The sequence below is a fragment of the Henckelia pumila genome, unplaced genomic scaffold, assembly GCF_033568475.1.
Source record: "Henckelia pumila isolate YLH828 unplaced genomic scaffold, ASM3356847v2 CTG_461:::fragment_3, whole genome shotgun sequence".
NCBI lineage: Eukaryota > Viridiplantae > Streptophyta > Magnoliopsida > Lamiales > Gesneriaceae > Henckelia > Henckelia pumila.
Window position 1 is genome coordinate 7174388 of NW_027331831.1, and position 25776 is coordinate 7200163.

Genomic DNA, 25776 nt, shown 5'->3' on the forward strand with positions numbered 1-25776 from the left:
TAAAAATTAAAATAATGATTAAGATGATCAGACCGTTGATTTCATCGGAAGGGACTGTTATGAAAATATTGTCTCCATTACGGTGGTTGCTGGAATAATGACAATCTCCTTCAGAAGATCGAAAAAACAAACAACAATTATAAACAGAAAATTTATAATTTTTTCCTAAATAATTAGAGAACGAGTTTGATTGCTTCAAAAAATAGGAATGAAAAACGCAAAATAAGTATATGAATTTGACCATGGAGATGTATGCATCTTTACTATTTTATAAAATTTGAGGACATGATAGAAACTAATTTTGATGTATCAATCACACCAAAATATGTTTTTCCAATTTCACCCTAAACCTTCTATTACAAAAAAATTAAGTTTGTGAGTTTAGTGGTAATTTAACTTTAATGTGGTTACTTATTTTGTGCTAAAAATGCTGAACTGTGTAGTGATTAGTGGATTGATTTAAAATTTTAAATTTTAAATAACTGTCCAACTATGTAGTGATTAATGAATTGATTTAAAATCTCAAATTTAAATAACCGTCCAATTGCAGTGATGAGTAGATTGATTTAAAATTTAAAATTTAAATAATCGCCAAACTATGCAGTTATTAGTGAATTAATTTAAAATTTCACACACGCAACGCGTGCCACGTCGCTAGTATATATAATAATTGAAATAACCTTTGAGAAAGGCTATATATGGATTTTCGGATTAGATATATAATAAAATTTTCAATTATTTCTTTCATTTTCCACGTGGGATAATACATATATTTATCATTAGCCATCTCCAACAATTACAGCTAAATAATAATAAGCTTCAGGGCATTTTAGCCCGAGCTCAATTGTCTACTTAATACCCAAAATTACAATTAAATTCTGAATTACTCACTTAAATAAAAAGGTCATTACACTGACTATTCTTCGTTTATTGACTGTTTTCCAAGAATTCGACCTCAAAATATCATTCAGTAGTTTCTGTCAAGAAAAATTTAAAAGAAAGACACGTCAGTAAATCTCTTGTAACTTAATTGCACGTTTTTATTTATGTTATTTTATCAGTACCACTAATTTATAATTTTTTTTCCCTTTCAATTTTAGTCTTTTTCAAAACATAATTATTTAATCAAGAAATATAATAATGTAATGTTTTGAAAATGGTTAAAACTGGAATTAAATACAGGAAAAAGTGCATTTTGTATACTTTATGGTTGCTTCGAGTGTGACTTTAGTCGTCTATATTATCAGTTTTCAAGCTAGGTCATGTATCTTCTAATTTTTCGGAATTTTAGTCTTTTTTTTTCATCGATAGTGCTAATGTGATGCTACATATATCAGCATCACGTCGATGTCATATCAACGTCACGTAAAAAAGACTAAAATTGCTAATAAAACAAAGATAATAGACTAACTGAATTGGACAAGATAGGACCAAAATCACACTGAGCCAAGTTCAACAATAATAGTTATGTTGGGAAGCATGGAAATCGATTTTTCAGAGTAATGATTGGGAAAAACCAAATTAACAAAAGGATGCATGTATTGTTTCCACTTTAAATTGTACTGATTGATTAATGTATACCTGCAGAATGGTTCCCAGGTAGAGATGTTGAACTTGAACAGACTTTTGGATCGCTATACTCAAAATGCACTTGAGGATCACTCTTGATTTCCTTCATAAGAAGAATCTGCATTCTTTTAATTTTAACCAACAATGCATGTTTCTTGAATGTGAAAATCTATTATCCATTATCTATCTAAAAGTGTGAATAAAAGGGCAAAGTTTTATAATTATGAATTTACAACTTTGCCCTTTTATTCTACACAATTTCATGTAAAAGTTAATACAAATAAGGATATAAATGTAAAAATCAATTATTAGATAGGACATAAAAATAAATGTATAAATTTTTATATAAATAAATACAAAATACATGGCTTGTTAATTATTACACATTAACTAAATGCATTCATTACTGAGTAATAGTGAGTTGATTAAAATAAATGAATCAAAAAGATGTTACAATATAATAAGCCTAAAATAATTTTCAATAATTTCATGCTTTAATTTGGGTGGGAATTTTTTCATTTAATTAATTGATTAAATAAATAAAATAAAAGAAAATATTTTTGTAACAAAATCTGTTTTGGAAAGAGAAAAACAAAATGGGTGGGATTTGTTTTCATTTAATTAATTAATTAAATAACTAAAATAAAAAGAAATAATTTTGTTAAGAAATCAGTTTTGAATCTATTATTATTACCTATTAAATAACTAAAATAAAAGGAAATAATTTTGTAAAGAAATCAGTTTTGAAAAGAGAAAAACAAAAAATTAAAACTTCTCATAGTAATTTTAAAAACATGTTATAATTAAAAATTAAAAATGGATATATATTTATGAATCTTATATAATTTTGTATAGATATGAAGAAGTTATACAAATAACAAACTTAATAATTATATCAGTCTGATTACTTATTTTTTTATTGGCTAAAAATAAATTTTTTCACATCTATGAACAATATAACGAGTATTTTTTCAAACAAAACAGTTAAAAGAAATATTTTTGTAAATAATTTCAAAAGATAAAAACAAAAAATTAAAACTTCCGATAGTAATTTTTAAAAAATTAGAATTAAAAAATATTTTTTGAGACTTTGATATTTTTGTATAGATAGATATGACAAAATGTTAACTAATAATTATACAAACTTAATAAGTATATATAAACTTAATATTACTTACTTTTTATTGGTTACAATAAATATTTTTGAATTCATGAACAATGTAAAATATAATTTTCTACCAAAAGCAAAATGTTCAAATTGTGAATGAAATGGCAAAATTTTCTAAGATAAAAACAAAAAGTTAAAACTTTCGATAGTAATTTAAAAAAAAATTAAAAAAAAATTGAGGCCTTGATATTTTTGTATAGATAGATATGAGGAACAAAATGTTAAATAACAATTATATAAACTTAATAATTATATAAACCTTATTTTACTCACTTTTTATTGGTTAAAATAAATATTTTTGAATTCATGAACAATGTTAAATGTAATTTTCTATCAAAATCAAAATGTTCAAATTGTAAATAAAATGACAAAATTATATGACTCACAAATTATAAATAAATTATGTGTACTCACGTGCGTCAAACGTGCTTTTTACTACTAGTGAAGATAAAAGAGTTGATTATAATTTACTGACCATTTTCTGAGAAGTAGAGCTGTGATTCATGCATGGAGCTGCAACCTCGGCCACAAGAAAATGTGTCATGTTTTCTTCGGCAAAATCCCTCAGTTTGTTGAGCTCCGGCAAGACGATCTTCCCCAAGTCCGGCCTATCTTTCCTCCTCAGTTCTGCACAGTTTACAGCCAGCTTTGCCAAGGACAAGGCCTCTTCAAGAGGCCAATCAGGGACCGACGAATCGAGCATGGCGGCAAACGTCCCCTTCTCGATGGCCTGGCTGATGTGATGAGCTAAACCCATAGCTGGTTTTGCCGTCAGTATCTGTAGAAGCACGATCCCTAGCGAATAAACGTCGGATTTCACACCGAGCATACCGGTCTGTTGATATTCAGGATCGATGTAGCTGAATGTTCCGGCTGTTGCTGTCATCCGGTATCGTGTTACATCATCGGCTATATTGGATGGGACGAGCCTCGCCAGCCCAACGTCGCTGATTTTGCTGACGTAGTTCTGGTCTAGAAGAATGTTCCCCGGTTTGAGATCACGGTGTACTAAAGGCTCTGGCTTGGTCTGGTGAAGGAAGTGCAGGGCCGTGGCTATCTCCGCGGCGATTTTGAAACGAATGGGCCACGACAGGGCACGTTTAGTTCCTCTCCTCAAGAGACAATCGTCCAAGCTACCGCGGCCCATGTACTCGTATACTAGACAACCGTATTCAGGACATGCTCCTAGGAGGAGAACCAAATTTGGATGTCTCATGCAACTAAGTACTTCAACCTGAGTGACATTGGATCAGCAAAAGATAATTAATGGATCAAGAAAATCTTCCTTTGTTTTCAAAATTAGCTTCTTCAACTCTTACCTCTTGCTGAAATTGTGATCTTCCTTGGGCAGCATCAGGGTGTAAGACCTTAATCGCCACCTGCGTATGATCGAGGTAACACTTGTAGACTGGTCCATATCCACCTTCACCGATCTTACGCGACTCTGTGAAGTACTCTGTTGCCTCTTCAATTTCTTCAATGGAGTATCTTCTGTATCTCAATGTTGATATAGACATCGCCTTATCATTCTCATCCACGTCTTGAAGCGCTTTCATTTCGGCATCGACTCTCTTTTTGGATTCCATATCAGCAACTCTCTGAGCAGCCTGAGCCTTCTCCAATTCCTCTTTGCACTTAGCTCTCTCTTCTTCCGCAATCAGTCGCGCTGCTCCCTCTGCTAGCCGAGCTTCTTCTAGTCTTTGTTCTTCTTCTACTCTCCATTGGCGAAGCTCCACAGCCTGTTTCAAGAAATTAAATATAATGGTTTGCATATTATGGGACTTTCTTTAATCTGTGATTCAGCTTTTGCCCTTGATCCAAACTTTAGTTTCAAAATCTAGAATAGCCCAAAGACTAATAATCCTACCTTTTGTTTTGCTGTTAAAGCTTCCCGACACGCCGTGCTATACATGTCCATAGTTTTTTGCAACTCAAGCTTCAGCCTTTTCATTTCAGATTCCACATCATCCTGAATTTTGCAATGGGAATACCATTGTATGAGACACCAAAATTAATGTGCAAATTTTTTGTCACCAAGAATCAAGAAAATGTAACTCACATTTTCAGCCGAGGACATTGAAAATTCATTGAAAGAACCATATTCGCTCCCCTTAGTGCCCGAGTACATTGATCCAAGACTACTTTCTGAGCTGATGGACACTCGAGATGTTCGACCTGAATCTATGCAGTCGGAGATTACACTAGACATTCGATCCGTGCTTGGCCTATCGGAGCTTATGAATGATATATCAGTATCAGATTCTGTGAAATCCCCTAGCAACCTTCCAGCGTACCCTTTTCCTCTCGAAAACGGTGACCTGTGTCACATTGATGCCAGGAGTATAAAATTTGTCATCAAGATTTTGAATGATGCATCAAATTATACAGGAGCAGGCACATACTTGACAAAAAAATGATTGAAAAAGTAAATTACTTGAATATTTCAGTGTCTGAAACTGCAAACTTGCTTGCCGTCCTTCTTTCTGCACATGTTCAGCATTTATCGCATTTTATCAAGCAAGAAATAAACTCAAATATCTGTAGTTATATCAAAAATTGATAACAGTAAATTAACCTATATTTTTAAATCACCTAGTAGCCCAAATATTATGTTTTGATCACTTTGTTATACCAGCTATAAGGCTGAACACTTGCCATTATCCATTTAGCTATAACTAGTTATATATAACAGTATATAACTCAAGTCTTTTAAATCATTCAGCACTCCTGACGATATATTTCTATCACTGTCTTAGGCGAGGAAGGATTCCCTGCAGTGCACTGCAGAGTCGTTGGATCAAGTGGACACGGTGGTGCTGTGCGTTCGGTCATTCTGTGCACAACACCGGATCCAAAACCGTCTCAGATAGATGGTCACACAAGATAGCAGGGAAAATTGTTTCTCGCGGTAGAGAAAAGAAAAGAACATTACGTATAACTCAGAAAAACTACGAACCTCTCATACTAGGCATACGCTTCAGATGCAAATCAGGGGACATGATATCACCATTAGCCTGCTCTTGCATTTGCAGAATTTGAGCTTTAAGTGGGGAAGTGAATGGTGCGAGACGAGAAGCATTCCTCACAAACGAGATCTTTGTTTTCGAGATAACATAAACAGTGCAGAAATCTGGTGCTGCTTTTGATACACAAGTAGGAACGTCTACCATTTTCAACCGCCTGTAGGAAAATAAAAATGCTTGTCATTTAATAACTAGTCAAGAATGTTGCAAAATCATGCAAGCCTGACAAAGGACTATTTGTGTTTTTAAATCTCATGAGTATAGAAATTGAGAACCTTACTTGATAAATCCATGGCGGGATGCGCCAAGAACCATGTTTTCAATTGCAGCATGTGCAATGTACTCTGATATCCCTTTCACTATATCTGTGTCCTCTAGTATCACATCAAAGCATTGTATCTGTATAAGAAAATAACAAAAGATGCAATAATGTTAAAGATTGTGCAGATGCTAAAAAACTAGGCAACGGTTTCGGCTTACATCTTTTCGAGCACAAAAGCAATGGAAGGTGAGGAACAGCTCTTTGGTTTGATGGTCCAGAACATGATTATTGGCATTTGTGGCACCATTGTGATCATTACTATAATAGTTATTACCATCTGCATTTATATATAAGAAAGCAAAATGCTTATGCTTATTCATATAACTTAAATCAGAAATAGTACTATTAAGCACACCATCAGGCAATTAACCTGGTGGGAAAGCATGGATGATGCACAAATCTAATAGAAACCAAGAAGAAATACACGAAAATGCATGAATAACAAAATGAGACGACAGCGGATGGCCGACTATAAAACGATCACGTACTAGAAGCTGATGAAGATCTCTTGATGACATGAATCAATACAATGGTTTGGCCTTTCTTAAGGAGATTCCCGATTGCCCATTTGAGTGCATGTTGGCTGGCTTTATCCTTATCTATGGCTAATGCAACCAGGCCGTTGCGGCCGCCCTTCCCGATGTTATTAGTACTCCCGTTCGGATTTGGAAGCCACATTTTTTCCCATGCATAATGTGCACAGAGTCCTCAGTTTCTCTCCACAAACAGAAAAAAGAAAAAAAGTTTCTTAAAGTTGATGAGAATTGGGTACGTGTTTTTATTGGTTGAGATGTTTGAAACCATTTAAAGAGAGAGAGGCCAAGCATTCTTGACTCTAGTTTGACGGTTGATTACTATAAATAGGAATGGACTATTGGTCTTGTTTTCCTTGTAAAAAAAAAAATTCAGATTTCTCCATTGAATTGTAAAATTTTCTTCCCACCAGAAATGCCCCAACACGAGTACTCAATCATTGTCGATGTGGTGTGCATGCATCAATATTGAGTATATGCAAAAGTTTAATAATATTATATTGGAGTAATATTGCTTTGTTTTTATTCATTTTTATATAAAAATAAATGGTATGATGAGAATTGATAATTTGGAAAAGAAAATTGGCATGTTTTAAAGACCAAGAATAGTTGGTATGAGCTAGTCTATACTACAGGGCAGATGCATCATTTTTTTCTATAGATGTTCGCGTAAAATCACGCTAAAAAATAGAAAAAAAATTACTGATGAGGTCCACGTGTTTTTTTTTTCCAGTGAAGTGTTCAAGCGAATATCTGGTGTGTTGAGACTTGAGAGTAATGTTTGCACGAACATTTGAAAAAAAAACATTAAAATAGAGTATTTTTTTTGATGTAGCATAAGTCTCTAGTTAGTATAGGGTTTTGAATCTTGATACATATGTTATAGGCCCACTTTAACGGGTATTTGTAGGACCGACGAATTGGACTTCAAGATGGATGGGTTGACTCATAACCCGTTGTGAGAGACGGGTCTGGATTTTACCAACTCAATCCATTTATTTTATTTGGCCGAACCATGCGTGCTTTGTCCATTTTGAGTTGAATTTAGCGGGGGGCAGGGTGGCCCACATTTTGGGGGGGGGGGGGGGGGGTGATGAGTCCATCCCATTTTGAAAGCTCTAAATGTTTGTAATGCAAAAAATATATATGTGCAAATTTAAGAATAATGAAATGTGTAGTTTCAAAGTAGGATAATGTCATTAATTATATATCTTCTGTTTAATTAAAATATGCAGAATATTAGCGGGAATTTCTGATATTGTTTCTGATATAGTTTCAAAACAGGCACGTACATTTGATTTCAAGTTTCTGTACGTAATTTTGAAATGACACAGTTTCTTTGTATCATGATCCTTTGTTTCTGGAAATTTTTCGACGTTTCAATAAACTTATTTTCAAGTCTATAATTGGGTTTAGAAGAAGCTAGCTCCATAATTTTCCAACTCTTTCTTGATCAGCTTCAAGATTTCGAAAACCTGTATGCATTCGAACTTACTTGAGAAGAAACTTATTGTTTGATCCGTGCAATTTTGGGGACAAACATAATTAAGGTTGTAATTAGTTGTAAAAAAAGATGACACTAACCTCAAAGTAGTGAGACAAAACAACGGCATGTTGATTCAATTCAATGTATATCCTCTCAAGCAGGCATAAGTGGGCTTCCACTTGATCACCAAGTAAATCAACCTGCAAACACAATCAATGTATTACGCATATTTTATCCATGATATACATTTTGTGTGAGAAAACAGACATCTTCTTGGTCATTTTAGGACATGCTTGTGATAATGTTTCAGTTTAGTACAAATACCTCAGATTCAGCTAGTTTCAAGTTGTGACATCTCAATATGAAAGCCTTCTTGTAGAGCAACTTTCTTGTTCTGATACGAGACACGGGCTCGATTAGTTCGCCCACCCGCCGGTTCAATTCTTCCAGCCTGAATACAACTAGAGAGTTCAAATTTCATGTCTCACTGTCAAATGTCTTAACACTAATTGATGTACTTCATGTAATAGGTAGAATACTTAGATATGAGTACCTAAAGCATTTATTCTCTAGATTTTCGTGTACGCTGCACTCCACGTTCGCCAGTACTTGCTGAAACCGAATGATGGGAGCCAGAACTTCATCAGATGGATCATTCTGTTCGTGTTTATAGTCCGGTGAGTTGTTTAGTCGTCGTTCCACTGGATGATAACAACCATCTCCCAAATCATCAGATGCTTCCAAACTTTGTTCTAAATCCACTAACAACTCCTTGCTTGTATGCAATTGTCTCAGAGCTTTCCCTAGCTTATCGCTCACTGAATTGAGTGTACTTTCATCATCGTTCAACAACCATTCGATGGCGTTTCGTTCATCCATTTCTTCACAGTTTGATATAACAAGGTCATGATTTTCACTATGTTTCTTTATTTCAGAACTTGCTCTTAGCATCAAGTCTTCCTCTGCTTCCAAACATTTTGATAATGAATAGAGCTTTCGAGTTAAGCTCTCCCCTCCTTCGGTTTCGAATTTGTTGAAACGTGGAGTACCTCCTGCTGTCTTCCTTGAATGAGGTGTACCTTCTTGAAAACTGTTTTGCTTTATTGCTTCTGATATTTCTTGTAAATCTTTCATGGCCTCAACAAAAAGTAACTGATATATATCATCTTTTATTTGACTCTCAAGTGCATATGCCTCGTTTTCCAACTTGAGAGTTTCGGCCATCTCTTTTAAGAAAACCACATAAACATCCTCCTTCAACTGGCTTTCTACCGCCTCTCGAAAACTCGGATTTTCTAGATCATCGCCATCATTTTTTGTTAATCTCTCAGTATCTATAAAACACATCTCACTGCTAATATCTTTCACTATACCTTGAAAAAGAAGCCGATAGGTATCTTCCATTAGTGTTATTTGTAAACACAAGCCATCTCTCTCTTCCTCTAACTTTTCAGCAGGACTCAAAGTGTGCTTCAACAATCTCGTGTCTGGCATTGGGATGATCGTTCTCTTCTCTTGATTGTCGTCTTCCTTCGTTCTTTTATCAAAATCGCAGTTCCTTTCCAAAAGGCTATCTGCATTTTTCAAAGCATCTTGTATTCCATTTTCAAATCCATCATTTTCCTTGTGTTTCTCAGACAAAGATGCAGAACCTTTTCTTTCAAGAACTTCCCTTCTCAGCCAATTCCATTCCAGGTTCTGTTTTCTTATGATCGACTCATGATTCTTCACCATCTTTCCTACATAGTTGTGTCTGTCAAATTTGGCATCCACCTCAAGCTTATTATCTTCACTCATATTATCAGGTAGAGGTTCCGAATTCGCTCTTACTAACACGCTAAAAGACTCCGAATTCTCTTGCATATCTGGTGCTTTCTCATGTACACCATGATGAAAGGTTTGCACTTGATTGAGGCTGGTGAACCAATTGTCCTTCAAGAAACCAACTTTTTTCCCCATTTCTGCGTCGAAACTCAGTCGGATATCGCTTATGAAACCTTTCACCAAAACAAACTCCACATCTTTCTCTATTCCACACCTCCACTGTTTCTCCAAGGGGAGAACCTCAGCGCTCTGCATCTTTCCAAAAGCAAGATCCAACGTTTCCTTCAAGATATCGATATCGGAGCTCATCCGCCGGATCAGTATGTTCTGATTAGGCCTTGCTAACCCACTCTTCAACTTTATCTTCGAAAACCTGTCCATCCCGGAATAGTTTTCCATCTCAGAACCCGAATTTTCGCTTGTTTCATTGTACAAGAAGTCGAAACTAAGATCCGGGCTCGAAACATTGGACGTTCTCTTCTTTGTTTCACTGGTTAAACACTTCTCCTCATCCTCAAGTTTCTGCTTTATGCTCCACATCTGCTGATCCACTGAACTTTTCAATTCTGAGATGTCTCCTTGTGCATTTCCATTCTTCAATCCTTCGGGCTCTAGCTTCTCATACACATTAACTAACTCCCTTTCTTTCAATTCAAGTGCATGCCGGAGTTTCGACTCGTTCACAGATCTCTGCATCAGCTCCTTATCCTTTTCGACTATAAGACGTTTCATGTCCTGGATCCTGCCCTTGAGCCAGTGTCGGATTTCTACCAAGTCTGAGAGGATTTTGTCACAGCTTCCCTCAAGAATGTCCATCTCCTCCTGTACAATATTCAGGCCACCCTCCACTAAGATAGCCGCCAGCTCGTAAAACGTCGATCTTTCGTGTAAGAACTCGATAGGCCCGTCCTTGGACTGCACTTTTTCATGAGCTTTATCCATTGCTGCTCTAAGAATCTTCATCACTATCGAGTCGGCACTCGATTTGCAGTTAATCTGACCAAATATATCATCCATGAATGAGTGTATTAAGCAATATTCACTCCATACATGAAGATGCTTGTGCCAACAGTATCAGAACCAAATGACTTGTCACTTGAATTGTGGATCAAAAATAGACCAATTCCAAGAAGTTGTAGGATCCAAAGGTTCAGGTCGATCCAATATAAAATGCCAGGAATTCTGATCAAAGAATACTTTATCATCTAATCCAAATACTCTCTTAGATTTAACGTTACTACTCTTATTTTAACACGAAGTAATATATGAAACATAATAAATATTTTTACTCTGCTCCATGTAGGCTGCGACACCCATTACTATTTCTCTAGTAGTGTACACATTATAATCATAATTATAATTTGTAGATTATTGTATAGGCTATAGCCGTGGAAACTTCAGTGTCTTTTTGTGCAATGTTTGGATCGGAAACTTAAAATGAAAAGGCTTTCTTCATATTTATGTTGGAAAAAAGAGTCAAATTCATTTTGATGGATCCAACTAATCAGGTATGGTTGATAAACGTATCAAAATAGGTTAACGGAACAGTTTTTTTTTCTTTTTTTTTTTAAGAAATTACAAACTCAAAATATTTATTTTTGTGGTAGGGAGAATCAGTCGACCCACAATCCATCGTTACGTAGACTAATTCATTTTGACATATATAATGGAAGAAACACGATGGACAATTAAGTTCAAAAGTGACAAGTGAAAGCAATAATTCGTTCAAGTATACTTTTTTTCTTTTTTTTTTTGAAACGTTTTAAGTATAATTATTCAAAGTAGTTTTACAATGTTTTGAATGTTGTTCCTTCCCAAAAATATAATAGTCATCCTGATTTCTGTCAATCTCAATACATGGTTCAAAGGTTGTTGGGCGAGATATCCAAAGCCCAATAGCATAGCACTTAATTACTAGAGAATCTTTCACCTAAATTCGTAGACGAAAATAATAAATATGGGAAGAAATTGTAAATGTAAATAAAATATTTGCTTTCATTTAATAAACAAACCTATCTCAGTTGTATATGGTGAACATCTAGCAATTCGTCAGGGTGTCAAGCTAATATTTGATCAACGATTTAGTAATGTTCAGGTGGCGTCCGACTCACTAGTGGCACTGCAAGTAGTCATGACCTCTAGTGATGATATGGGCTATGCAGGTGTTTGTGCATCGGAGATTAATGATCTGATAAAGGAATCAGTTATCTCAGAAATTATTCATGAACCTAGATCGGCGAATCATGCCGCTCATTCTCTTGCTGTTTTTTCTTCTTCCTCCCCTCCACCCTTCGCTTGGGTGAATGGTGAATTTTCTTATTGGTTGGGATTTATCTTAACTAGTAAAATGATGTGCTTGTGCACAATAACAATCAATGTGATTTTATGAGAGAAGTTATACTCCATCCGTCCCATATATAATGTCTTCTTTGGATTTTCACACAAATTAAGAAAAATGTATTGGGAAAGAAAATTTTATATAAATTTCCTATTTTATCCCTATTTAATGTATTAAAAAATGATTGCACAATTTTCAAAGTGTAGTTAATAGGGGTATATTAGTAAAGAAGTGTAAAAAAAAATTACTAAATATGGTATATGACTATATATTTGGGACAAATAAAAAAGGAAACATGGACAATATAATTGGGACGGAGGGAGTATTTTAGATGAGAGAAGTTATATTTAGTGGGGGGAGGAGTGCACAATAACAATCAACATGATTTTATGAGAGAAGTTATATTTTAGATGAGATAAGTTATATTTAGTGGGAGAGTGGATAGTTAGCCTACATGTAAAAAAAAATGAGAAAGGAGAGGTAAAATGAGAAAGAAAAGATGGTATCCTCAAGAAACAGTTTTTTTAGTATGTTCAACTATTACTAGCATAATCGCGCACACACGTTGCGTGTGTATAAAATCATATAATATATTTAATATTGTATGTTATAATTAAATATTATTTTTTCGATAATATTTAAATTTTTTCATTTATAAAATAATAAAAAAAATTTAAAATTTATTTATCAATTTATCTTATCTAAAATATTTAGTTGAGAAAAATATGAAAATTTGAAATATCGAAATTTAAAAAAAAACAAATAAAATTAAAATGTAATATTTACATCACATAAGGGCAAGAGCAATTTCGGCAAATAAAAAGATGATGTGGGGAGATTTTTTATATATAGAGAGAGATAAAATAGTAGAGATAAAATGTTCACAATTTTGCCTTTAAAATATTGTGCTAATGAATTTTATTCATCAATTATCGTTATACTCAATCAAATTTTGATGTCAAATAAAATATAACTTTTTCAGTTATAACTAGAAATAGAATCATATCATTCTTGAATCCTAGGAAATCTATTTCTTTGTTGATATTCAACGAAAGATACAATATAAACAACATGAAATTTAGATAAAAACTAATTCACATAAATTCTAACGAAACGGTATCACGGATCAATTTTGTAGGAAAATTTTGTAAGAATGTTCCGAGTCGATTAGTCTCACGGGCGTAGATCAATGAACCGTCTCACAAAATGCCATCTCACGATTGTAAACATGCTTCGGATCGATCAGTCTCATCGAATGGTCGTTCTTGGCCAACTTTTTCAAAAGCTTTCTCAATTTTCTCCGCCATCCCTAGAAGAGTAAGCTCGAGATAATTAGCCATATCCTGGAGACTCATCCCTTCCACCGGATCAGCCAAGAAGGACCATTCGATGAAGCAACCATGCAGATCATCCTCACCGTCCATCGGGATGACCTTCATCGTTGACTTATAATTACCAGTGATCCCCATGTTATTCTCCAAAACTTCATAGCTCAAACACCTGGCGATTGGATCAACGGCGACCAACTTCTCGTGGCACCACCTCACAACCACTCCGCCGCCGTCCGTGGCGGCGCAGTACCGGACTAGGCCGGGCTCCCCGTCGGACCCTTCGAGCTTGTAGCACGTGTCAATGGTCGGCAGCCATTTGTGGAAGCTGCAGAAATCCTCTACGAGCGGCCACACCTCTTCCACCGTGGGCTTGCTTAATTTTGCTGTGGATTTGGCTTCCCATTTCGGAGGATCCTCTTCTTTCGACATTAAAATTTGCAGACAAGAAAAAAAAAATTGGATCGATGCAAAGATCGGATTTTTCTAATGTTACACAGAGTGTAAGAAGATTATAGTGAGCTATATTTTTCCAAGAATATAAACAGAAAAGGGTAATTAATTGAGTATTTAATTAAGTTGACCAACTTTGTGGGAGTGGAGTTTTAATACAGGGCTAGGACAATTAATATTATAGGAAGAATTGTTAAAAAGGAATGAACTTTGAACATTTCAAATCCAAAATATAAATATTGCATCAAATGTATTTTTTTATCACTAAAAATCTAAATTATAAAAAATATATATAATGTTTTTTTTTTCGTTTAAAGCCGTGTTTGAGATAGTTTCTAGGATAAAAAAACGCTTCTTTAAAATAATTTCAAACACTACCTACGTACATTTCACAAAATATCATTCAACAATCAGAGTTTCGGTTTGAAAAGTTTTTTTCGTTTGGTTGAAGAAAACCATTTTAGGTTGACAATTGGTATAAAAAATAATTTAAAGATATTTTTGACTATTGTGGAATAATTTCTTATAGTATAAACTATGTTTTTTAATCAACAGTAAATTTCACATGTTTATATTAGTTAGATTTTTGTGATAATTGGTTTTATAGAGTATATTTAATTTATTAGTTTTTTTAACATGATAATTAATTGATAAATATATATCTCTAATTTTATGAACCATATATTAATACTTTTTTGAACTAAGATAGAGGTTTGTTATGATTGGTTCTTTAACTCTATATTTAGCCTCAAACTTGAAACCTTAGTGTCAAATAAATTGTAAGTATTTAGTTATCGTCACAATTAATATTATTGGGTATATCTGTGAGCATATATGCATCAATAAAATTTTTCGGTTGACTGTAAATATTAAAAATTTAAAACTCTACTAGCTAGATTTAAATAAATAATGAATTTAGCTTTCTAGTATACAATTTTTTTTTTAAAAAAACTTTATCATACAATAATTAATTTATAACATAAATGAAAGGCAATTTTAATTAGGGGAAATTATATTTTAGAATGTGTTTTCGGAGATAAAATTTCGCAAAAAACTGAAAATCAAATAAACAAATCTAGAACTTTTAATCCGACAGATTTGAAAGTAAAAGGAATAGCATTTAAACTCTCATTTCATGGGAGTCGTTATTCTGTGGGTTCGTTTGCTAGTGAAAGTAGGGGATCTACATCTACTTGCATTCTCATTATTTTCACTAAATTAATATTTGTTACTGATTCTATTCCATATATATGTCATATTCACTTATATTTATCGTCTTGATCGAGAAAATAACTTCGAATGTATTTTTAAAAAAAAACTTTGAAAATAACATTTTTTTTCTTTTAAAAAAAAAAAAAAACAACTTCGAATGTATAAAATCTATTTCTTCAAAAATCGAAAGTTGCGTTACTTTGAATTTTATGAAGCATAAGTCACAAGTTTACACGACATGAATATACTGGGCATAACATATTTTAATCGAAATGAAACTTTCATGTGATCGTATGATTTAGTAAATGAAGATGGATTACATAGTAAATCAGTTTAGTGTCATTAATTTAAGAATGTCAACGAAATATATCGTATACAAATGTACCTAGTCATTGGCCCATGAAATATATTATTGAAGGTCAAATAATACCAGTAAATCCTGTTTCTTTGACCATTTTCTATCACATTTTAAAATATATTTATGTTAATAGAGTTTATAGTTTTATTTGATAATCTAGAATTCCTAAAATCATTGACCGGTGGTTATGGTAACCAAATATAAAAGCTGTATTTTTTTATCCGTCTGAAATATATATAGAATCTAATTTTCATATTTAATATTATTTTCTTTGTTCTTTCACATAAACTACTTTCATTTTTTTTTAAACGTAAAACACTAATTAAAAAATGGAAAAAAAAAATTTCTATATTATAAATTTATTTTTTCGATTTTTTTTGATTTTTTTAAAAATATATACTACTTCTGTCTCAATTATACATGTCACGTTTTTTTTTATTTGTCTAAAATATATAGATTGACAATCATATTAAGTAATATTTTTTCTACTATGTTACTAATATATTCTTCTTCAATAAATCTTGAAAATCGCATAACCATTTGTTGAATGAATTAAATATGGATAAAAGAAAAGATTTGCAGGGACAGAGGAAATTGCATTGAGAGTGGCAGAATTTTATTATTGTATTTTTAAAAAATACTATTAAAATAAATATTAATATTGAAACAATTTTTATTTAACATTTGTGTCTGTTGATCGAGTGACTTATATTTTCTTTTTCCAAAAAAAAAAATTAAATAAAAAAACCATATTTAAAAACTAAGTAGGTTTGTGAAAGGTTTTGGCTAAATTAAAAGGGAGCAGGATGTTAAAATTATTTTTTTAAAAATAAAAATTTCTTAATAATATAGAGGTAAGATTTAAGAAGATGCCGATGTGGTTGTTTCAATAAATAAAATTGAAAATGTTAAAAAAAAAAAAAAAAACTTAGTAATCAATGATGATGTTTACAAAAAATATGTAAGTTTTTTTTAATGTATTTTTGATAAATTAATTCTTAAATTATATAAATTGGGGATGAAATCAATTTTCCAACATTTTTAAATCATATATACTAATTCAATTATTTGCAATAGTCGATATATCAAATTAATAATTTATAGGTACATAGTTCATGCATGTATCGAAGGAACATTACTTCACTTCGTTTATATTACGCATGCTTTGGAATATTAAAAGATCATTTGCATTTAAAAATATTGACACTATTTAAAGTCAACTAATTGCCAGCCAGCAATATTGGAACAAATGGTATGCCAATTAACAATTGTGGTCCAATTAGCATCTTCGAATAATTTTTTTTCTTTTTTAGCATTTGAATAAATAATTTTGATTATACTTAATGGTCCATTTTTATGCAAGAAGATGAAGTTATGCCCGTGTCCCCCACTACGATTTTATGGTCTACCAATCAAATCTAGAATTGGCCAAAATGGAATGAATTCACTCTTAATTAAATTTAGTTTTAGTTTTTTTAATATCCGTTGTCATGTTCAAACATTAAATTATTGTTGGGGAACAAGTAAGGCTGCAACAAAATTGAGTTGGTTCACAAATTTTTCGAACTGACTCGATGAATATTTGATTTGAATTCGAAGTTATTGAACGTGAACATATTTTAATTTTTTTTAGCCGAACTCATGCCAAAGTTATTTTGACATTCATGAGCTTTTTTAACATTTTATTAATATAATATAATTATTTATTTATATATATATTATATGTAGATGTTTCGAAGCTTTTTGGACATTTTGACCTTGGAAACCTTTATTCTAGAACCTTAATGTTTGAATAACTTACAAATAGGTTCGAAATGTTCAAACCGAACTCGAACTCCTACTTCAATTCGAACCAAAATTATTAAAAAAATTTGAAGAGCTTAAACTTGAATATAATTAATCTAAACGATATTCAACTCGATTCGATTCATTTACATTCTAGAAACAAGTCACAACAAATTTCGAACTCAAAATCTTTTCCTAAATTTGATAACTCGATATCAAATATAAATAAGCCTTAACCATCCACTCTTAGGCAAGAATTTTAAATTTAAGTATGAGTGTGAGTAATAACAAAAATAAAATAAAACTCATTGTGCATTCAGGTAAAGAGGGGGAAAAAATAGGGAAGCGAAACTGAATGGGGAAAACTTATATGATAAGTTGAAGCCTCCACTGCAAAAATTTGGCTTATCACCACCAAAATCATCAATATTAGCCTCTGCACTCTTTTTTTAACTTCAAACAATTGTTATTTCAAAACATCATACAAACTTTTCAAAGCAATGAACGCAAATCTATCACTGCGTAAACCATTCAGAAAATTGCAAGTCACTGCACCGTGTAATTTTGATGGTAAGAGTAAGCATAGGCTAACAACTTCAGTCCCCACAAATGGCGAACTCCGAGGCTGATGGAACAATGGTGATTCTTCTTTCCTCCGGTGAACAAAAATCCAGCATCATCGGCTTGCTTTTGACTCGAAAATGAAGAGTGGAGAGCACGATAGACCCGCGAACTTCAACAGATCTGCCAAAAATTTCATGTGTCTCAAGACACAGTTCTTGCATAGCAAATGGATGCGATGTAAAGATTTTTTGCCCATTTCTCCTGAAAGTAAAGGTGTTTTCAGGTTTCAAGAACCGATCATAAGGGATAAATGCAAAAAATAACGAGAAAACAAAGATACATAAATTAGAAAAATTGTCAACCTTGACATGTGCACTCGGAAAAGCAGAAGTTCGAAGGGTCTCCTGTGTTTCATCTGTGGGTTTTCTTCTGGGCATGCTAAGAACAAGAGCCGACTGATCTGACGTCCCTGCCATCGAAGTGATACGATACCCAGCTTCCCACCTTCTATGAACACCTTCACTTGGATAAAGAAAGTCCAACTCCACAACCTAGAGATAAACAAATAGTTACAATGAAACTGAGCTCTTTCGGGTTCAATAAACCCGTAAACATAACAATACGAACCTGATCGGAAAACCCTGCCCCACGAGACATAACAATTGCCCATCTGGACCCTGCAGTAGCCATGGCGGTGACATAGAATCCCTCCCGCCATTTTTTATTAATCCACTTGAATGGAAATGATTCGCTAACTTTGTATGATTGTTGCAAATACTGGGTACCTGTATTTCAAAAGTAAAACTCGAGCACCACGGCATGTAATAGTAGCAAGTATAATTTATTGGATCGTGATTTGTGAAACTAACCTTTAGACATAATTACTAATGAGCTTCCGTTGTCCCCCCCTGCTATGGCACTGATGTAGAAATTCTTCTCCCACTTATCCATTATCCATTCCTAATGACAATATAATCAACGGTACGAGATCAGGCCAATGCGTAGCAGTGTCTAAATTCAGTTATTTCAACTATGGCTCAAATTATATTTCCAATCATGAATTTAGATCCTCGGCCAAAACCAATAAAATTTTCAAACTTCCCTTTTTAAATCAATTTCGAGCTGGTGTCACATGTGAAGATTTGAAATTACAGACTGGAAGTACAAAGAAAAGAAGAAACCTTGTGAAGAAAATGGGGTGAATGTTCATAAACTTGATCACTAAATCCAGTTCCAGCATCCATTATCAGCGCCCATAGATTTAAACAAGATCCCACAGAGCTAATAAATAGTCCATCCTCGTTTCCTTTCTCAATATGCTGAGGAAGCCTCGTGTCCGCGACATTGTAGTGATATCTAAAGTAGAAAATGTAAAATATAACTACTGTTCCAATGCAAAATAGAGGATGAAACTTTTGAGCCATTAATGCTACCTTTGCTTCATAGGGCGTCGAGCATTATACACGCTAATCCATTGTGTGGCGGGCATTCCCATACGGACCTTTTTCTTTGGTTGTTCATCATCACCACCACCCTCATCCTCGTCCAACATAAGCCGTCCTCTCTTTTGTCCCACTTGATATATGAGCTACAATAAGATAAAAGAATATGCGGTGAGAACAAAATAAAAAATGAACAATTTTTTATGAATAACATCCACAAAATAATCTAAGATACTTCAAAAAATTCAAAATACCTTCTGAGCACCTTCAGTGTTGATTGGCCTGATGTCTGGATTTGGACCAACTATTCCATCAAAGAGGGATATGTACTTCGCGTAATTAGGCTTTTCATCAAATTTTAAGTTCACAACATATTCAACAAACTGTCGGAAAGGTGCAGGACAGAAGCAACAAAGAGCTTCGGGAGAGGTTGACATCTTTTTTTTGCAGACGAGGAAGCCTTTATTATCACCCTAAATAAAAAAATGTATAAGAATCACTAATAAATAGTCGACATACATACTTTTGGAGCCACAACTGCCAACCTGGAACCCCTGCCAAGGAAGACGACCGCGTAGAAGAAAAATGAGAGTATAAGCAAGGGACTCCAAATCGTCTCTACGGCTACCAGTTCTTCCGAGATGGGCATGCGCACTTGCATATCGTACGGTTCCCCTGAAAACCCAAAATTTTCAAGCATAAACATGACAATTGATTTGAAAGTAGTATAAAATATCATCAGAAATCGGAAACCGACAACAAGCTTCACCTGAACACGTCTGGCCGTTGATCATAGTCAACATGCAGGCTAGTCGAAGTATCACGCCAACGGGTGGCTGAAATTTCATAAGGGTGGCACAAGTAAATATGTCTTGCATATATCTACAATTTGCGTGATCATAAATATGATACTGTTTGACAGATAAATTACCCAATCCAAGGTCAACCAAAAAGAGCCTTTTCTCCTCGGGTGTACCAGGTGGACCAAGCAAAAAGTTTTCTGGCTTTACATCCCCATGCACATATCTGCAGAAAAAAAAGGATAATATTAATGAGATTTTTTGAACCAACACAAGATTATTAAACTTTATGGCACATGATCACAGCTCTCTAACAGGGACAATAATTGATTTTCTTCAAAATCAACTATTAGCTTAATAAACATCCAACTACAGATTTCTTGTCTCAAAACATTAAACTTTCTATGATCAAACCTAGTTGTGAGTTCTTCAAGTTTTGTGCTAATTGTATCCAAGTCTCAACCTCTCCCATAAACAACGCTAGCACTTAACAATACCTACATGACTCTCTAAAAATGCAAGTATAAATCTTTCAGGATTAAATAAATCAATCTCCCCTATCTTTGAAAAAATGCAATAAGAAACATCGGCAACTTTTTTTTATTTCCAGAAACAATTTCATGTCCCCAAATAGAAACAGAAACTACCATTGATTTTTTATTTTATTTTCCCAGAACAATATTTCCATCCTATTCACATCTCCCAACATATCCACTTGTTTAACCAAACTTTTCATAATTTTCAAAAATTACTATATTAGCATATTATAATTTTATTTACCATTTCTGTCCTGAATTGGCATCTTCAGAAACGTTTCATTTTCACAAATCAACACAAAATAAAGATTTAATGTTCTGAAGCATTCCCCAAAACTCTTACCCTAAAACTCCCAAGTTAAAACCAAATATTGTCATCATTTTTTAAGAAAAGGTAATGTGAATAGATTACCCCCTAGAGTGTAGCTTCTCTAAAATGGAGATGGCTTCAATGGCAATGCATGCCACCATTTCAATAGACATCCTGCAAAACGGACATGGTGGTGTTACATGCAAGTCATATAAAAGACAAAAGATAAATCATCGATTACATAGGAGACATACATGTGGGAATTGTTGTTCCAGACATCCCACAAACTAGGACCGAGCATATCCATGATCTGGCAATAGAAAAATTACTTTTCTTTTACCTTTAGAGGGAAGAAATGAAAAGAAAAGATATAGGAAAAACTACTAGAGATTAGATAATCCACCATTATATAGTAGTCACTTTGCCGTCCCTTGAAATGCACATGTGGAATGCCATGACTGCCACTGAGGGCACTGTTCAAAATATTGATTTAGTTCAAGTCTTTGTCATTTCATGGAAGAGAAATATAGAAAATTAGAAACAGAAAAATAAAGTAAAATGAAATCACTCACTTATAGACTTGCCACTCGTATGGTGGTCCATAATTACAGCCTTTGCTGCTCCGGTGCTCAAACTTCATAGCAACCTAAGAAACAAAAGAATGTCCCGTCACGCGAACAAAAATCACAGCTGCAGAAAATAGGGCCAGGATGCTAAGTATATACCTCTACAGCTCCTGAACCAGTTCTTTCATTAGGATTCGGAGGATTGATTCGGCGACCTACATAAACTTGCCCAAACCCTCCTTTCCCCAGTTTCCTCTCAACTTTATAAGCTGGAGAACCGCCAACCTGAACCTGTAGAAAATAAAGCAGATTTCATTAACTCTGACACTCCAAGCCGGAAAGAATCAATAGCTCTTATGCTGATTTTTTTATGAAATTGAACTAAAACCATCACTAAAAATAAACTGAATTAGAAAGATAAACGAAACTTGTTTATTGCAAGTCATAGCTTCCTAATAAAAAACATCAACCTGTGTACGCTTGACTAACCCGTTTATTTCATTAGAGCCAAAAAGGTGTAACCATTGCACCAAGTTAATAACAGCATCAATATGATGCATACTACTAAAATAAGTGTAACGACCATATAATCCATCCAAACAAGAATCACTTTGATGGCTCAAAAAGTATGCCAAGCAGCAAATAACAACCAGCATCCTATCAATTTTTACACCAAGTGGCACATAGCAACAATTGTTACACCAAGAAGCAAATAGCAAGCAATGAAGTCAGGTTGCCAACAAGAACGGCTCTTCACTCATGCATCAATTCCAACATGAACACAAAACAAATATATATTTTTAGCACCTTATAATTAAATAATAATAATTTGGGTTTCAATTTCCCAGAGTAAGACCAATTCCTGGCGTAGTCACCACACATGGCAGCAAGCACCATATCAACTACATTGCCCGGACCTAGTCCAGGAGAATTATCTCCCAAAATCAAGAAAATCTCCTCGATGAAAAAGCAAGGATGGAACCAAACAGAGAACCCAAAAAAAAAAAAAAAAATCCAAGCACATCAAATCACAAAGAAATAATTGAAACAACATTTCACCAACCCTTTCAGGGAGAGGAGCGGTAGTTCCCTCATCCTCGAGTCCCACACCCTTATCACTGCCACGCGCACCACTATTATTCTCAGCCATCTTCTTTTCCCCTATCTCTTCTTTCACTTCCTCTACTCTGTTACTATTTAAAGCCTTATCCGACGTTGTTCCCGTCAAAACACCGGTAGCATTTACCTCACCCTTGACCACAACTTCCTTATCCTTATCCTTATCCTTATCTCTCCTCCTTGCAGTCCGCCTGGTTCTCGGTACAAACACAGGCGCTTGCGTTTTCAGGCACGGGTCGAGTCGAGCAGCAGCGGGTTGGCGTCCTCGGCGCGCTCCGCTACGGAGTTGAGGCATATCTACGAAAACCCATCAACTTTTTCATGAATCCCACGATTAATTCTTCATCAAAACCAAGATTCTTCCCTCAGATCCCAAATACAATGTTAATGTTTCACAAAAACAGAAAAGAAACTAAAAGAACTAGGCAATCAATAATCAATCGATAGTTGACGACTGGTTACATGAAACCCGATGAACATGCATACGTGTGAACAGATAGATTTCGCAAATGTTACAAAAATGAGAAAAAAAATTTGGGATTTAGGGCAGGGAGTGGCTCGAAAAAAGTTGAACAAAAACAGTGGTGTATATCAAGAGAGATGACAAAGTACAAAGCATGCTTCTCTCCTGAAATGATATATTATAATATTAAATATAATAATTAAATGGGGTAACCTTCGGGCGAGGTTGTTCCACTGGGCCCACTGCCCATGTTTATTTTTCGGGCCTAACCAATCCAATAGTTAACCCAATTTAAAAATATGTTTAAAGCTAGGTTATTTTGGCCCAAATAACTATTATGGGCTTGGTATGGCCCTCCAGAATTGTACGCAAATCTTCGAATAGGCCCAATGCTTTAAATAGATATAGCTCAGCTATTCGCTCGTAGCAAGCCCTTTCCTTCTGCACACGAAACAGCAGCCACCTTCACCGCGAGAATTCAAGGTAAGACCTGATTTTTGTTTCGAAAGTTTGTGTTCTGGTTGGGTAGCTTGATTTTGATTAATTGTGTGTTTTATATTTTTGAGTCAATTTTATATTTTAGCGCTTTTTTAATGTTAATAATTGCTGCGTTTGTTGCTGATAAATTTTTGATGATTTAGGTGAAATTCCAGATTCTGTATAGTTAAAGCTAGGTCAGTGTCGGCTCTTGCTTCCCCCTTTTGTAAGATTGCAAATATCCATATTGGAGTGGACCAGCTGCTGTTATCCCCCTCAAATGGATAAATTAGTAGATTTTGCTAAAAGAAAAACCCCAAAAGCTTAAATTTCTGGGTTCTATTGGATGCGTAGAATTTTTTTTCAGGTTGACCTAGGTGGGGAACGATCTAGAATGGAATGTGTCAAATGTGGAAAACCGGAAACCCTAGCGATACTTCTGCTGATGTATATTTGGTGAATACATTCTAAATAAATATCTATTTTTTTCTTAATTGGTGCTAAAAAACTATCTTAATCCTAGGATTTGTTGTCATAAATCTGACACAAGCAAATGTGTTGAAATAATATAAAGAATTCGGAGACTTTAGAGTTTAGTGATGTGTTGGAGAAAATTGCTTCTGTATTGATTTACTTAGTCTAGTGTTATTTTGTGTGTGGTATAGATTTATGTGACTTAATGGTCTCCATGTTATAAGCAAGTTTTTGGGTGGTAACAGTGGGTTGATCAGTTATTAGGGGAGTTTGAGTCACGAATAATCTTGGAAGACATGTTTTTTTCCTGATTTTAGTTTTTCTCACACATGTTGTATCATCCTACTAGTTAAAATTTTATAGATATTCGCTAAAGATTTGGATTGGCTGCTAAAGAGTTTGTGTTGGTAGCCAGGTAAAGATAGATATCAAATAAACACTTTATAGCAAGTTTGCTTTCTCTGCAGGTAGCCTGAGCTGTCTCCGCCTTGTGATTGATCCATGGGGACTCCAGAAACATCACGAGAGCCTTGTCCTGATCGTATCCTTGATGATGTTGGGGGAGCATTTGGCATGGGTGCTGTTGGTGGTTCAGCTTTCCATTTCTTGAAGGGCATCTACAACTCCCCTAAAGGTGAGCGTTTTATTGGTGGAACTCAAGCTGTTCGAATGAATGCACCTCGCATTGGTGGTAGTTTTGCTGTTTGGGGTGGACTCTTTTCTACATTTGATTGCACAATGGTCTACCTCCGTCAGAAAGAGGATCCTTGGAACTCGATCATTGCCGGTGCCGCAACAGGAGGCTTTCTACAGATGCGTCAGGGATTAGGTGCTGCTTCACGGTCAGCTATGTTTGGGGGTATCTTACTTGCTCTGATCGAGGGAGCTGGAATCATGTTAAATAAAGTCATGAGTGCACCTCAGAATTTTCCACCAATGGAGGAGCCACTACCAAATGTTCCTGGTGTGCCTGGATATCCAATGGGGCAAATTCCTGGTCAAGCTCCTGCAAATGTTGAGAGCTTGGGAGCTGGATCACCGTCATCTTCATCTTCTTCATGGTTTGGAGGCCTTTTTGGTGGTGGGAAGGAAGAGAAAAGTACTGGTGATGAAAGCAAGACAAAGGTCTTGGAGAGTTTTGATGCCCCAACTCCACCATCATTTGATTACAAATAATTCTAAGAGGCATTTTCTGGTAAGTGAAACTGTTCATTGATCCTGTTTTACATCTGTAACAAGGTGCTCCGGGGTTTGATACTTATGGTTTTGCCTGCTTGAGTCGTCTTATTTGATTGTGTGTCAAGTGATGGAGTTGGAAGATAGGATGATCGATGATCCAATTATTGAAATATGCAATCATCTTTTTGTGTTGTCCGGGTAGTTTCTACTTGTCTTTAAGATTTTCACCTCCGGTAGGCCGTGAGTCGACATTTTGTTCCGGGGATTGGTTCAAGGAAAGGAGAAACTGTATTGTAAGTTATAGAAGCTTCATCTCTTATCTCGCCGGTTTTGATCTGTCTTGGGAGAGCTGAAACTGAACCAATTTACTTGAGATTTTCTTGGATGTTGGAACAAGGCTTGAACACATCTTATCCCGATCTATTAGAAATATCGTATTAATCGACA

The 25776-nt window shown here is 34.5% G+C and overlaps 5 protein-coding genes across 6 annotated transcripts; 1 reads left to right on the plus strand and 4 right to left on the minus strand.

The window, feature by feature from the left end:
- Positions 1 to 774: 774 nt before the first annotated feature.
- Positions 775 to 6779, minus strand: LOC140871369 (U-box domain-containing protein 52-like). 2 transcript variants are annotated; one of them, XM_073273853.1, is made up of 11 exons: positions 6571 to 6779; positions 6241 to 6359; positions 6041 to 6159; positions 5694 to 5917; positions 5172 to 5220; positions 4797 to 5055; positions 4605 to 4706; positions 4057 to 4476; positions 3213 to 3971; positions 1582 to 1672; positions 775 to 977 (listed from the first exon to the last, which is right to left on the minus strand). In XM_073273853.1, exons 1-11 carry the CDS (start codon positions 6758 to 6760, stop codon positions 964 to 966), a joined length of 2346 nt encoding a protein of 781 aa, XP_073129954.1. In that variant the 5' UTR covers positions 6761 to 6779; the 3' UTR covers positions 775 to 963. The 2 variants fall into 2 exon arrangements, with proteins under 2 accessions (XP_073129954.1, XP_073129953.1); XM_073273852.1 differs by having other exon boundaries at positions 1582 to 1687.
- Positions 6780 to 7976: 1197 nt separating this feature from the next.
- LOC140871952 (uncharacterized) lies at positions 7977 to 11033 on the minus strand. Its single transcript, XM_073274692.1, has 4 exons — positions 8655 to 11033; positions 8426 to 8552; positions 8200 to 8301; positions 7977 to 8090 (listed from the first exon to the last, which is right to left on the minus strand). Exons 1-4 carry the CDS (start codon positions 10940 to 10942, stop codon positions 8028 to 8030), a joined length of 2580 nt encoding a protein of 859 aa, XP_073130793.1. The 5' UTR covers positions 10943 to 11033; the 3' UTR covers positions 7977 to 8027.
- A 2356-nt stretch (positions 11034 to 13389) lies between these two features.
- LOC140872338 (lachrymatory-factor synthase-like) lies at positions 13390 to 14082 on the minus strand. The gene has a single exon (XM_073275159.1). The coding sequence runs from the start codon at positions 14021 to 14023 to the stop codon at positions 13478 to 13480; it is 546 nt and encodes a 181-aa protein (XP_073131260.1). The 5' UTR covers positions 14024 to 14082; the 3' UTR covers positions 13390 to 13477.
- Positions 14083 to 17720: 3638 nt separating this feature from the next.
- On the minus strand, positions 17721 to 23345 carry LOC140871219 (casein kinase 1-like protein HD16). The gene is made up of 16 exons (XM_073273630.1): positions 22681 to 23345; positions 21777 to 21908; positions 21624 to 21697; positions 21455 to 21524; positions 21306 to 21361; positions 21154 to 21225; positions 20337 to 20431; positions 20175 to 20241; positions 19951 to 20080; positions 19660 to 19878; positions 19397 to 19551; positions 19145 to 19319; positions 18833 to 18923; positions 18591 to 18748; positions 18326 to 18514; positions 17721 to 18224 (listed from the first exon to the last, which is right to left on the minus strand). Exons 1-16 carry the CDS (start codon positions 23029 to 23031, stop codon positions 18165 to 18167), a joined length of 2094 nt encoding a protein of 697 aa, XP_073129731.1. The 5' UTR covers positions 23032 to 23345; the 3' UTR covers positions 17721 to 18164.
- A 281-nt stretch (positions 23346 to 23626) lies between these two features.
- On the plus strand, positions 23627 to 25707 carry LOC140871793 (mitochondrial import inner membrane translocase subunit TIM17-2). The gene is made up of 2 exons (XM_073274503.1): positions 23627 to 23682; positions 24618 to 25707. Exon 2 carries the CDS (start codon positions 24652 to 24654, stop codon positions 25324 to 25326), a length of 675 nt encoding a protein of 224 aa, XP_073130604.1. The 5' UTR covers positions 23627 to 23682; positions 24618 to 24651; the 3' UTR covers positions 25327 to 25707.
- The last annotated feature ends 69 nt before the right edge of the window (positions 25708 to 25776 follow it).